Here is a 13,177-nt window from a genome sequence, read left to right on the forward strand (position 1 = left end):
TGTGTTTTAACCCTACCAATTGACGGCAGGAGGGGGGGGGCGATTCACACGTGAGTATGTAAAAAAGAGAAAAAAGTTCTCATTTAAAAGGTCCAAGCAGAATATTTTCTGAAGCTGTGTCATAGAAAGAGCCTCTTTCTTCTTAGGAAGTCCTAAGATCCCTGCCACCTAACTTGATGGAAAGCTTTTGTATTTATTGTTTGAAACCCACCCAGGGAGCTGTGCAGCTAATGGGGTGGGAATCTAATAAATAAATATTAGTATTTCAGCTGCCTAGTAGTTATGGTGTGCTATCGTCACAATGTGTTAAGAGTTTGCCACTGAAGTGGAGTTAGTTCTTTGTTAGTGCCATACTAAACATGCCAATGGCTCTTTGCTTCTAGAGAGCTGCCACATTTCGTCTGCTGTAATCCTGCTTCTAACTTGTAGGACCTCTTGACAACATGAAATTGAGGCCTGAATGTTTAAATATATAAAGTTTATTTCTTTCCCTTTACAATTCAGACTTAGAAGCTTAGCTATCCAAGGCAATGACTGTTTCTGAGTCTCACTGAGCATTTAAACCTCTGAAGAATGCACTTCACATCTGATTGTTTATACTTGACGTCAGGTGTTGACTGCTGTTAAGATCTCAGTCATACCCTTTAATTCACAAGCTGCAGTGTTCTTTGGCAATTGCATAATTAATCATGACTGGCAATGACATAATTCCTCTAAAGGAAAGAACTATTCTGGTTCATCATAACAACTTAAAATTGACAAATAACAAGTGTGCAATTGTTGTGCTATATCATGATTGCCTGGAAAGGTCATACATGTCAACGGAATTTAAGTCAGATGGCTTGTCCCAAAATGTATCTGGAAAGAATGATTTTTTTCTTATTCATCCTAGGCTGAATTTCAGTATTCTGTACATAGCTGAATACTCTAGGGTCACTTCCAGATAAAAACTTTACCATGTAATCATTCCGCCTCATTCATGGAAATTTGTGGGGGGTCCAGATGTTGCCATCCATTTGCAACAATCTCATGTTTTCCCACAGCTTCTTCCATTAAAAAAAAACAACAACTACAAAATATCCGTTAAGGTGGGAAAGAAGGAATAGCTATGCAACTGAGAGAGAACCCTCAAACTGGAAGCACCCTAAGTCAACTTCACTGTATCTGGAAATATATTTCAGCAATGTGTTTAGTGCTGGAGTGTAGAACCCTTTTTGTCCAAAGACAAGAATAAAAAAAGTAAAAGAAATGTAGGTGTCTGGAAGGTTTAATATGAGAGAATATCTGTAAGATAAATCATGCTATCTCAGACAAAAGGAAAATAAATCCACATGTCCTATGTAAGAATTCTGTGATATAACAAATTCTTTGCTGTAAGAATACATTCAGGGCAGTTAAAGTGGTTTACGCACTTACAGTAAACTAAGCTTGTACTTCTGTGCCACAATGGAGCCGACATTAGGCACCTCCTGCTCTAAACGCAAGAGGATGCCAGACATGACCTGAGGGACAGCACAGGTTCCAAAGCTTCACCAACCTGCTCATTGCTATCAGCAAAGGAGGGACTATCCCCGGGGCTTCCAAAAACATTTGCTTTAGGAAAGCAAAGAGGGCAGGTCTTTGGGAATGAGGCCTAGTGCTGCTATGCATCAGCAAGATGACACAATGCTAATATTTGTTCTCAGTTAGAATATATAATAATGTTTGAAAATTACAAGCAGGGGTTATTTTCCTAAGTACTGTATAGAAATGTAGCAAAAAGGCAACAGTTATAAAAAATAAAGGTTTTACTTGAGTTCTTAGGACTCATTTCCTCAGGTTTACTGTAAAAATTCCTCTATCCAGATATAGATTTAAAATTGCATTAAATGTGGTCTCCATGCCCTATCACCTGAATTCCACAAAGCAATATTTATAGCATATCTATATTACTGACAAAAGAAAAAAATGCAATGCTTTAAAATGTCAGTTTCATTTCTTAAAGTGCCTTATTTCCTTTGAGCTTTTAAACAGTCCTCTTTATATTTTAAAATGAGACAGAATAAAAGAATACTGACTTTATATGAAACTATGTTTTTAGAAAGCATCCATATTTACATAGGTTTTGGAGTGGGCCCCAACTGAAAATATCTGTAGAAAAAAAATACAAAACAAAAAATCCCAAAGCCAACCAGTAACACAGCAACTCAAAAGCAAAGTGTCAAAAGGAAAAAAAAAAACTTTTCAGAGGCTTTCAGCACTATCCCCTTGAGATCCAAGTGTAAACGGTTTTATCTCTGAAAAGGCATTTTACTTGAGACTTCACTAATCGGAACTGATTGCAGCCATACTCTAAAACAGAGACTGGGCTGTGGGTGGGTGTACCACCTTTTGACCTCTCTGGGAAATAAGAGTATCTATTTAGACAAGTTCAACTTTTGCATTGGGATAAACAGCTACCACATCATATCCTTCTGGTGGCTTAACCCTTTCCTTGGCATGCGTTTCACAGTACAGCTGTTCCTCAATGAAGAAGTAACCTCTTTGCTTCAGGTTGAGTCCGCAGTCATCACACATGAAACATTCTGGATGGTAGAGCTTGTCACGGGCTTTCACTATTGTGCCACTATCAGAGTGCAGGAAAGAAGATAAGATTAGTAATGGAAACAGTTAGGTTACAAATATTGACTGCATGTTGTGTTAGTGGCCTGCCTTTCGTGCATCCCATGGAAGAGAGAGCTGCACCTGCTCCCACCCCATTTCCCCTGCACAATCCATGCTGCTTCTCCTTCTACAGTAAATAATCTGCCTTAAAGTGTAATTTAGCATTGGCTTCACAGAGAGCAACCCACTTTCCCTTGCTCTTGCACTTGTATTTCAGGTAGGAACACCTCTCTTCCGGGGCAATGCCTGTGGGCCCCAGCCACATTTCGCAGCTTCATCTGCCTTGGAATCAAAAGCTGTGTGTGAAGTGCTACTTGAGATACAATAGTGAGCTTCCTTCTGTCATGGTGGGCCCTGTGCACGTCAGAATGACCAAAGCTTTGGATCAAGACAACAACACAGATTAATAACAAAGCCTTGAAAATGTTCAGCCATTCTACTCTGGTATTTTTGCCCTGTGTGTAATACTGCTTTATTGTAAACAATTTTGGCAAAATTTTACCGTGAAGCAGATGGCATGTTCATTGCTTAGTTTTTCCAAAGAGTACATTAAACATTGGGGAGTTTCTTGGGGGAGTTTCAAGTACTTACACAATTCCATTGCCACATCTGGTACACTGAGGGAGCATCTGTAAGCCAGATATGGATCCACCCAGTTTAGATACAGAAGTTTTAACATGTCTTGGACTAGTCAGTCGGTCATGTTTTTCACCTGGGAAGAATGTAAGACAATTCATTGGAGTTATCTATTTAAGGCCTATAGAATGTTCCTAATATGAAAATAACTTATCTAGTGAAATAATTTACTCTGAAACTCTATAGGGAAAGGTAGGCTGAAAGCGTTATCGTGGGATAGCCCTCTCAGATAAATTTCCATCTCCCTTGCCATAGGATAAATGAAGAAGTTCTAAAGTGGCACTGATGCTTCTTTATTTATTTCTTAGTAAACATGGCTAGGAAGGGGCTGTAAATGTGATGACAGAAGTGTTAGGTCAGAAGGTTCCATGTGATAAGAGCATATTTATTTGAAAAACGGTGGCATGACAATCCACATCGAAGCCGCATGTGAAATGGATCTGATTAAATGGATTAGAACTTGAACTTGACCTTTTGTGAAATGCTGATGTTAAAGAACTGATGGAGAAAGAAGGAATCGTGGTAAGAAAGTCTTGTTAAGCCATGTATGAAACAACTTAGTGTGATACACATGAAAAAGCTTAGACCTCTTGCTGAGCAAGGGAAATAAAGCCCAGCAACAGCACTGCTAAGTGCACTTTTATTAGCTGGGGAGATTTATATGCTTTATTGCATGTCATGGCTCAGGAAGACTGTTGAGGATCTGTAACGTAAGACAGCATGTTGGAGGTTTATTCTTTTTGGGGGTTAGGTTTTATTTCATGTGCATTTGGAACCAATTGAGGCAGGAGGGAACAGAAACAACAAACTTTAAATATGAGATATTAAAGCATCCTGTAATATTCACGTATGTGCATTTACATGCATGCCTAAGCCTTGTGTTGCCTTGCCACCTCATTTCACAGACACACACAACTTGCAGATATGCACATGTTATGACTGACATATGAGGGGGATTTTAATCAGAAGTGTGATATGCACATAACTGATGGATGAACAACCTCCATACCGAATTGGTGAAATAGTTACTCACAGACTACTCTAGCACGCAGAGTCCAAAATACAGACTTAGTTTTAATGATTGTTATTCTCAAAAGATACAGAAGAGAAAGATGGCTTGCTTATTATCCCCACCTGCTAGCACGTGGCGCAGTACACGTGTTCAAATAAGTTTAACAAACAAGAGATAAAGAGAGATGAGAACTGGGGAGATGAGTGTTTTTCAAATAAAAAGTGGGAGGTTACACTATGAAGATAGCTGTGCCGGAAATTACAAGGCAATGTAGCCAAGAAAGCTCAGTTTTGGTGGCAAGGGTGGAAATGGATAGATTTAGGAGAAAAAGAAGAGAAATAGAACAGAGGTATCATTACCTGTTTTAAGGGAAAGGGAAACTAAAGGACCAAATAAATGCACCTATTAAACTGATATATGCTCAGAAGCTCTGATTGAAAACCCTTCAAAATAGCCATTTACAACATTTAGGGGAAAGTAGAGAGAGAGATTCAGAAGTTGTGCAGGAATGAACTGCATTCATGGCTGTTTTTCTCCTTTGTTTCTGCAAGTCCCTGCCTCTCAAATTTATGTCCCTTAACTAGGCAGCTACATAACTTTGTTTAAAAAAAGACTGAACAATCCCAATCATTCTTTTCCTGCTTTGTGGTTTGAGGGCTCATCTTTCATGGTTGAGGGGCACCTACTGAGGTAACTCTTACATTTCTTTACAAATCCTGTTGGAAACCCTGCAGGAAATACATTTTATCAGTGATACAATTATTAAATTGTTACTGATTATTAAAAAGAAAAGGAAAAAAACCCTAGAACTTCTTAGACAAATTATTCTGTAGATGCCTTTTTTCAGTGTAACACCAACTTAAAAGGAGATTCTTAACATTTTAGAGATTATACCCTAGTGCTTCACAGACTTTGTATAAGAGTGCTGAGAGAACAGAAAGTTTGGTTTTGAAGCAACTGAAATAAAAATCAATTGGAGAAAAACGAACTAAAATCGGTCCATTTAAGTGCAAACACTGCATGTTGTATCATACCAGAAAAGTTCTCTCCCACCATATTACAAGCAAGATATTATTTTCAACCAGTCCAGCACCTTTTGGAATTCCTTGTATATAACTAGACTTGTGGCATATTTTCTTACAGTTTAGTGCTGTAGTGGCAGCAGTGACAAAAAGGCACAGGGGGAGCAAAATCTAAATAAATGTACGTATTTGACGTAGGCCCTGTTTTCAAGGTGTATGTACATTCACCAGTATTCCAGCCCAGCAGAACAAAAAAACAAACAAACAAAAAACTAGCTGTGAAATATTGACTGCAAAGATCAGCAGGAGAAGAAAGGAATGTATCTCTTGCGTCTGGCTCCATTTTTCCACTGTTGCGATTACAAGTTCTGGTGGTGGTAAGCAAGGTGGTTCATGGCATGGAAGACAATGACACTGCTGAGTTGCCGAAGGGAAGCCCCATCAACTGATGTCGCAGGGTACCAAACACATGGGGACTCGGCGGGGATGAACCACAGAGGCATGGAGCTGCGGAGTGGTGACCAGTGTGCACAGTGAGCGTGGAACAAGATGTCACCGCCCACACGAGGCACTGTGGACCAGTCAGCGCCTCCATGCCTCCCTCAAGCCTTCACAAGGTACAGATTCGGGAATCATTTCCCCAGTTTTCAAAGGGAGTAGCGTGGAGTTGCTGTCATGCCCTTAGCCAAACTTGCATGCAAAGAAAATGATGGATGCAGGTTATTAATAGTAGTGTGGTGCACAAAGAGTGGATCCATCCACCATGATTTAACAAGGTGAAAAGGAGTACTTTTAAAGCGGAATAAATTAGCTCTAAGAACCATTCAAATTAGAGATCTTGTTCTTAAACATTTTGTCTTTAACACACCTGCACATGTGTTAGAAAATGGGATGGCCTGGTGCCTACGCTGTACTCTTTTTTTGTGGCAGACCTCCTTATTTTCCCAGGCTTTTTAACCCTTCATTTTTGTTTTAAGACTGTTAGGGCATAATCCCATATCCTACCTGGAGAGTTACCATTATCTTATGCAGAGTGGGAAAACTGACTTCCCATCTTCTCACCTACAGAGGTTTTTGCCTGATTACCTGGAGTGCTTTGGAGGGGGAACGAGGGGGCAGGGGCCCTGGAGAGGCCTCAGGATAGCTCATATCCTGGTTTCTCCAATCTCTTGCCCTCTCCTCCCATTGGAATCGCTCCCTTTGCTCCTCTCCAAGGTCATGTTCCCAACCCAGTGAGCAGCTGGCACAATTACTTCCACACCATTGTGGCTGGGGGGCAAGCAGTCCAATTCAGAGCTCAGAGGTTGAGCACTCCACAAGGAGCTGCCATGTTTTCCTGGAATGATGCTATTTCCTAGCTATTTTGCAGTTAGCTGGAAGACTGGGAGTAGAGCTGCACTCTTGGCTCTGGCAGAGACCAAAAGACAGACAGACAGACAGACAGACAGACAGAGATACATTGCCTTCTCCAGCACTTAAGGTCCTCCTCCCGTGCACCATGCAGTTTTCAGTGGAACCCACTAAAAGTCCCAATGCATTCGTGTGCCTTCTTTATGAACTTGACTTCTCTCTCCCACCCATGATGCTCACCCAGCTGATCCACATCGCACCCTGCTGACCACCACTTTGCATTTGACTCTATTTGTGGCTATCAGATTTTTCAGTATGCTAAACTTTAAGTCACTCTGAATTTTAAGATAAAGCGGTATTCCTTTAAAAACACCTTAAAAGCTGGCATGTATTTTTTTTTTTTTTTACCATTCTCTCCAGCTTCCAACATGCCCTGTAGATACCGGAAGGATCCTGACTGCTTAGGTTCTGAAACGGGCTTTTCATAATCCTGCAGCATTTTGTATACATCTGAGTCCATGTCAATTCCATTTCTGTTTCTTGGTAGGGACCTTGAAGGGTCAGCACTATTAAAATACAAAAGATAAGCTGAGTAACATCTGCACACCAGAGAAGAAGCAAGTGAAGAACAGAGAAAGACAATCCCTTGTAAACTGAGGTTTTTAACATTTCCTAGTACTTTTGTTTCACTAAACATTGAATTTGGTCATTACAGTTCACCCATAAACAAATCCTATGTTTATTTTACTGGGAGTTCATTTAAAGCATTCCTCCTTCCCCTGCATTACGTTTTTTGCGCATACGTTACCTATTATGCAGAAAAAATGCACAGACTGTGAGGGCAAGCTGGAATACTCCCCACTCCACTTGCTACCGTGCAACAGGACTTAAGAGTGACCAATGAATATCTGTATTCCTGACAGGGCAGCTGCTGCAATTCATTATGAGTTGTTGTACCACACATGGATCATTTTTTAAAAAATGCATTAAATTAAATTACTGAAGGACTTGGGAGCCTTCCATCCATTGAAAAGTATCTGGCACTGGTGCCACTATCTGTTGTTGCCAAACATGGTCCCAAGTGTCCATGCTAAAAAATCTAAAACACTCTCATATAATCCAGTTTCCTTCTCAATTGGTTCACATTTTCTCAACTATCCATAATATATATTTTAGGAAAAGCCTCAAGGTTCAAACAATGTTAAAAAGCTAAATATAAATTATAACCATATGAGGCTTAAGAATCCAAACTTGCATCCAAGGCTGAGCTGAAATCCCATTTTGCTATTTCATTTGTGAGTGGTAAAATGATTGTGATCTCTGAAATTTGGGGGCTGAAACCAACAGTCATGGGCATTACCCGCAGAACCATTCCAGCAGCATCAGCAAAACCCCCGAAGTAACACTCCGATCTGGACATGGAACATTACAACCCACCATAGGCAGGTAGCCATGGAGGACTGTGGTCTCATCTAAACCAAAAACAGCATGGGATGGCTTGTTTTTCAGTAACAAATAACAGATCCATGGTTTCTAGGGTTGTTCGTGCCCATGATGGATTGTTGCATCACCCAAACCCAGGGGAATGATTTCTCTTATGGGTCATGCCAATCAGCTACAAAGCGGCTGAGAAAGAGCAACGTCTAGCCATGAAAGTGAAAGGAAGTATAATTGCCTTGCTATCTATTTGTGCTACTGTGCTACATGGCAGTGTCACCTAGCGGTTATGTGGTGTGGAAGTAGGAAAGCAAATGCTCTTTGTATGGTGCTTGGATCTCGGTTCTGGGATGAAACTGAAAATGGACACAATGCATTAACAGCTGTTTAACAGCCTTGGAAGAAAGGCTCTTATTTATCTTATATTTGGCATGGCAATGTCCACAAGTATGAGCCTGAACCAGCTGAGATATTGTAGTGTTTTACATTGTGAATGTGAGTAGCTTGGAAAGATATGCACACATGCATACCTATGTCTTTGGATATGGCTGTTTATATACTTGACCTATGGTTGAGATACATTTGGTTAATTCTGATATTGAATGATAAACAATACATTCAAATATATGTTCTTTGTGTAACATATTAATTGCATATTTTAGTCTATAGAGATAAATGTTGCATTATTAGGCTTTTCAATATTGTACAAGCTTATCTGTTTGCTTATTCTAATTCATGAGTTGTTGTTGATGTTTTTTATTGGTCTGGAGTTGGGATGTATGTCCTGTTTGGTTTGATCAAGTATCTAAGACTACAGTTCTACCTGGCAGCACGTATGATTTGAGCTTTAGCACCTTGAAAATTGTGGTGTGTGTGCTAAACATATGATTTGTCTTATCTCTGTGAGCTCTCCATTTCCCTGATTCACACAAAGTGCTGTTTGTGTGGTGCTAGGTGTTCAGCACTCCTGTAGTTGGTCCCCAGTAGGTTTTTGTTTCAAACCTGACTATTCAGTTATTACAAAAATGTCTTCTGCCATTTAAAAATAGATTCCCTATGCCGGTTTTTTAAAATGTGAAAATTTATCATGCTGATTGCAATTCTACACGGACCCATATGAACATATGCACAATGATCTAGTATGATTCTTATCTTTTGGCAAGTTTCCTTTAAGAATGAGGTTTTGACATGCTACTTTAGCAGTTCTAACACAGCCTTCCTTACTTGCATATCCTCCAGATGTTCTGGACTTCTACTCCCACCATGGCATGGTCAGAAATGGTAGGAGTTGAAATCCAAAATATATGGAGGGCACCATTATTATAACAGGTTAAGCAGGTTGCTTCTTTTAAGCAATACATGGAAGTACTTGCAAATGTGGGTCCTTTTGAGATTTTTAAGTTGGGGGGCACTAGTAACATGGTATGTCTTCAGTATGTGGGCAGATCAGCATCTTTGCTACTGTTTTTCCAAAGGAAATGAATGACAGCTTTGGTGCACATGAGACAGAGAGAAGAAAAGAGTGAGGAGTTTTTTATTGGGAAAAGAGAGCATGAATGGTTAATGTCTCTGTTCTCCTCCCCTTGACCCAGTGGCAGTTATTTGGAAAAGCATCTCCACTGTGATGTCTAGTTAGGCTCCCTTACCTTGGGGAAGATGTGAAATGGAGGCCACTCATTTGTGAAGCTAAACTGGAATCTGCATTGTTGTTTGTGTACAGCCGTGCAGGGTTATTGTACTGCGAGCTGGATATCTGCTTGTTGTCTGTTGGACTTCCTCCAGGTGAAAAGGTTGTTGGTCTTCTGTTTGGAACAGGCCCATTATCCTAAACAGAGAAAGAAACAGAAGTTTTGTAGCACAGCTTGCTGTTGCCAAAGTTAAACAACGTCTTCTGTTAAATGTCACTCCTGTAACAGTAGTCTGTGTGTAGCCTCTCGTCTCAGCTGCTCACAAAACTTCTTTAAATTATGTAGTCTGCTAGATAAAGAACCAATGGAGAAAAAAATGAAAATACAGGCTTGGGTTGAGGTATACAGGAAATGTATAATGTTGAATGTCTCCCACTCTTTGTTCAAATTGTGCTGCATTTAATTTAGGCTTTGACTGCAGTAAGTTTTCAAGTTTTTTGTAGCATGTGTCTTAGTCATTAACAAGACCACCGGGAAGGCTCCTCCATCTTAAATTCTAGCTGGTCTTATTGTGGGACACTCCATAGAATCTCAGAACAGTAGAGCTGGAAGGGACCAGAAGGCCATTGGGTCCGACCTCCTGCTCAGTTCAGGACTCCAAATTGAATAATCCCACTCAGAGGGCTGTCCAGTTGCATCAGTCTTGTGCTGTTGCACAACATGAACTACATCCCCTCAGAACTGACTGAAGGACCGGAAAGAACTTCTTCAGCTCACTTCTCCCCTTCCTTTTCGGAATGTTCTGGTTTCCTCTCCTCCGTCCACCCATCTCAATGGCAAATGCCAGTTGTCCGTGCTCACCAACCTGGGGCATGCCTGCTCTCCTGTTCCAGATCTCACTGGCTGCAGAAGCTGGCCACCACATTCCCTGCCCCACAGGGCCAGACTGGTGGCCCGAGGAAGGGTGAGCAGGAAGGAAGACAGTCGTCCTGGCTTGCTTTGCAACCCAGGCTCTGATTTAGCATGGAGTGACCACTGGCAGGAGGTGAGCCACCTGCTGCTGAACCCCACCCAGTAAAGCCCAAAATGGGAGAGAAAGGAATCCTCTGCTGGAAGGTGAGCTCCCTTCTATCACTTCTGTCATGCAGAAACTCTAGCATAAGTCAGAAATAATAAACTGCACTATAGGAAGGTTTGTACCTATGTCTATGGATGGACAGTTAGAACTATAGTGGTTTAATAAGTATGAAAGAAGAAATGTCATTTGATTAATTTACACATATAGTTTCTTGTCACAAATGCTAATTTTCAGCCAGGAAAAAGGTGCACTGAGAGCATCTTGCCCCAAAGAAATCCCAGCATACGGAAACACAACACAATGCACGCACAAAAATAAGGCAGAGCCAGCTAGGGGAAATTGTTGCTTTTATTTTCTATTTTATAGCTGCTCAGCAATCCCAGTTAGTCTAAGAATCCTCTACATCTCCTTGGCGGGATGATGAAGAAAGCATCCCTTGACATCCTACATGTTTCTTTAGCTTCCTTTTGTCTCCTTTTTGTTTTAATAACACAGAGAGTCATATTCTCCAGAGTGACATTTTATCCTAGGCATTTTGTAAACCACTTAGTATTAAACAAAATGATTTCTAAATCTGCACTGAAGTATTGTCTCCAAGCTTTCTAGAGGATATAAAACTTTACTGATGGGATGAGTTAGCATCAGGATGTTGAAATTCTTTTGACTGCAGCTCAAATATGCCATTTCTGACATATTTATCTATAAAGAACTGCTATCCTTGTTAAAACTACCTGTTTTCCCAGGGATGTTTTTTGTATGGCTGGATCATTTGAACATCAAAAAGCAAAGCCTTGGCAGACAGAAAAGCAGTAATTCCTCCAGGCAGATGTGGCTAGCAATTTTATATCATGTCTGGCAAAAGTGTCACACAGCTGTTTTTTTGGAGCATGCCCTCCTCACTGTGACACTTTTTAAGAGCTGAAATACTGATTAAAAGAAAGAAAGAGTTTTTAAAAGAAATTGGGATCACATTTCTGCTGATTTAGTTTGGAACTGAGCTGAAATTACTGTGACTTTCAAGGAGTCCATCAGAAGCAGCCACCTGTAATGAACAACAGTGTGCAGCAGCAAGCTGGGTGAAATCACCCAATTGCTACTTCTTTAAAGCGGCTATTTAAAATCCACATACACTTTTTACTGTTAGATGTTTTGTCACTGTTTTATTGGTCTTAAGATAATTACTCTGACATTGAAGAGCTGGGTTACAAATACTCTTAAAATAAATACGTAGATGGATAGATAAATCTCACAAAGATATTTGCCTCTCACAAACAGCTGCCATAAGCAGTGACATTAAAAAGTATTAATTTTGCTATCAGGCTCAGTGGAAGTAACTCTGAAGAGGGCAATAAGGAAAAGCAGGGTGCCTATGAGAACTTGGAGGTGTGGGTTTCTGTCTCTCATTTGGCCTCTTCCATCAGAGGAGTCCAGGATCCTTTGGTCTTTGGCTACCATTGTCCTGATTTTTAAACTCATCACTATCTTTTGGTGGTTCTCATCTGACCTAACTCCATCTGTATATCTATCCTTTCCTCTGCCCATGTAATTTTTCAGAGAACAGGGATGTGGAGGCAGTGTGGTGCAGTGGTTAAGAGCATGGGACTGGGACTCAGACGATCTGGGTTCTAGTCCTCACTCAGCCATGGAGCCAACTGGGTGACTTTGGGCCAGTCACAGCCTCTCAGCCCAACCTACCTCACAGGGTTGTTGTTGTGGGGATAAGATGGAGGAGGAGAATGATGTAAGCTGCCTCGAGCCCTTTGTAGGAAAAAGGCAGGATATAAATTGAAAAATAAATAAATAAATGTGGGCTGGAAAGAGTTTGCAAATTTCTGACTGGTTTCTGATTATGGCCAAATGCAAAGCTTTGTACACAACAGCAACAACAAAATGGTAAGTTTTTCAATTGCTTTGGATATCAAGATAGGCAAATACCAATTTCCTATTAAAAATGAGGTTATTTTCAGACTTTAGACAGCTCCCCTCATTAAAGCAGGTATTAAAATAATCTTCAGTAGCACTGGTTACATAGCCTTTGCTGAAATTTCTAAACTCTGCATACAGATTTATTTTCCTGAAGAAAACCTTCTTGATCTGTTACCGTATTTCCTACTGAGTCATGTCAGCTAGCATACAAGGTCTTTATAATTGTAAAAGCTTTGACAGGTATTTTGCTTTCCAAAGGAGAGTTACCATTTTTGATTTGATCAACTGTCTTGTTTCCCTTTTTTCCTCCTCTTGCCTAAATACTGACCCTGTGATGCTTGATAATGCAAACATAAGATTCGTTTATCTTTAGGCCCTGTATAATTTTTAAAATATCCTGTTTCTTTAAAAGGTAACTTAATGGTATTGCCAACCAATACTCATA

General features: G+C 40.3%; 1 protein-coding gene across 1 annotated transcript in view; it reads right to left on the reverse strand.

Annotated features, from left to right (window-relative positions):
* Positions 1-461: 461 nt before the first annotated feature.
* Positions 462-13,177, reverse strand: part of PDLIM4 (PDZ and LIM domain 4) — a 74,891-nt gene continuing 62,175 nt past the window's right edge. The window contains exons 4-7 of the mRNA XM_044454399.1: positions 9,747-9,925; positions 7,072-7,229; positions 3,235-3,355; positions 462-2,605 (exon numbers count right to left, since the gene is read on the reverse strand). Coding sequence (XP_044310334.1) covers positions 2,401-2,605; positions 3,235-3,355; positions 7,072-7,229; positions 9,747-9,925 — 663 coding nt within the window. The 3' untranslated portion in view covers positions 462-2,400. The remainder of the gene's footprint in view (positions 2,606-3,234; positions 3,356-7,071; positions 7,230-9,746; positions 9,926-13,177) is intronic.

This window comes from Varanus komodoensis, unplaced genomic scaffold (genome assembly GCF_004798865.1).
Source record: "Varanus komodoensis strain SLA01 unplaced genomic scaffold, ASM479886v1 scaffold7_3, whole genome shotgun sequence".
Classification (NCBI taxonomy): Eukaryota; Metazoa; Chordata; class Lepidosauria; order Squamata; family Varanidae; genus Varanus; species Varanus komodoensis.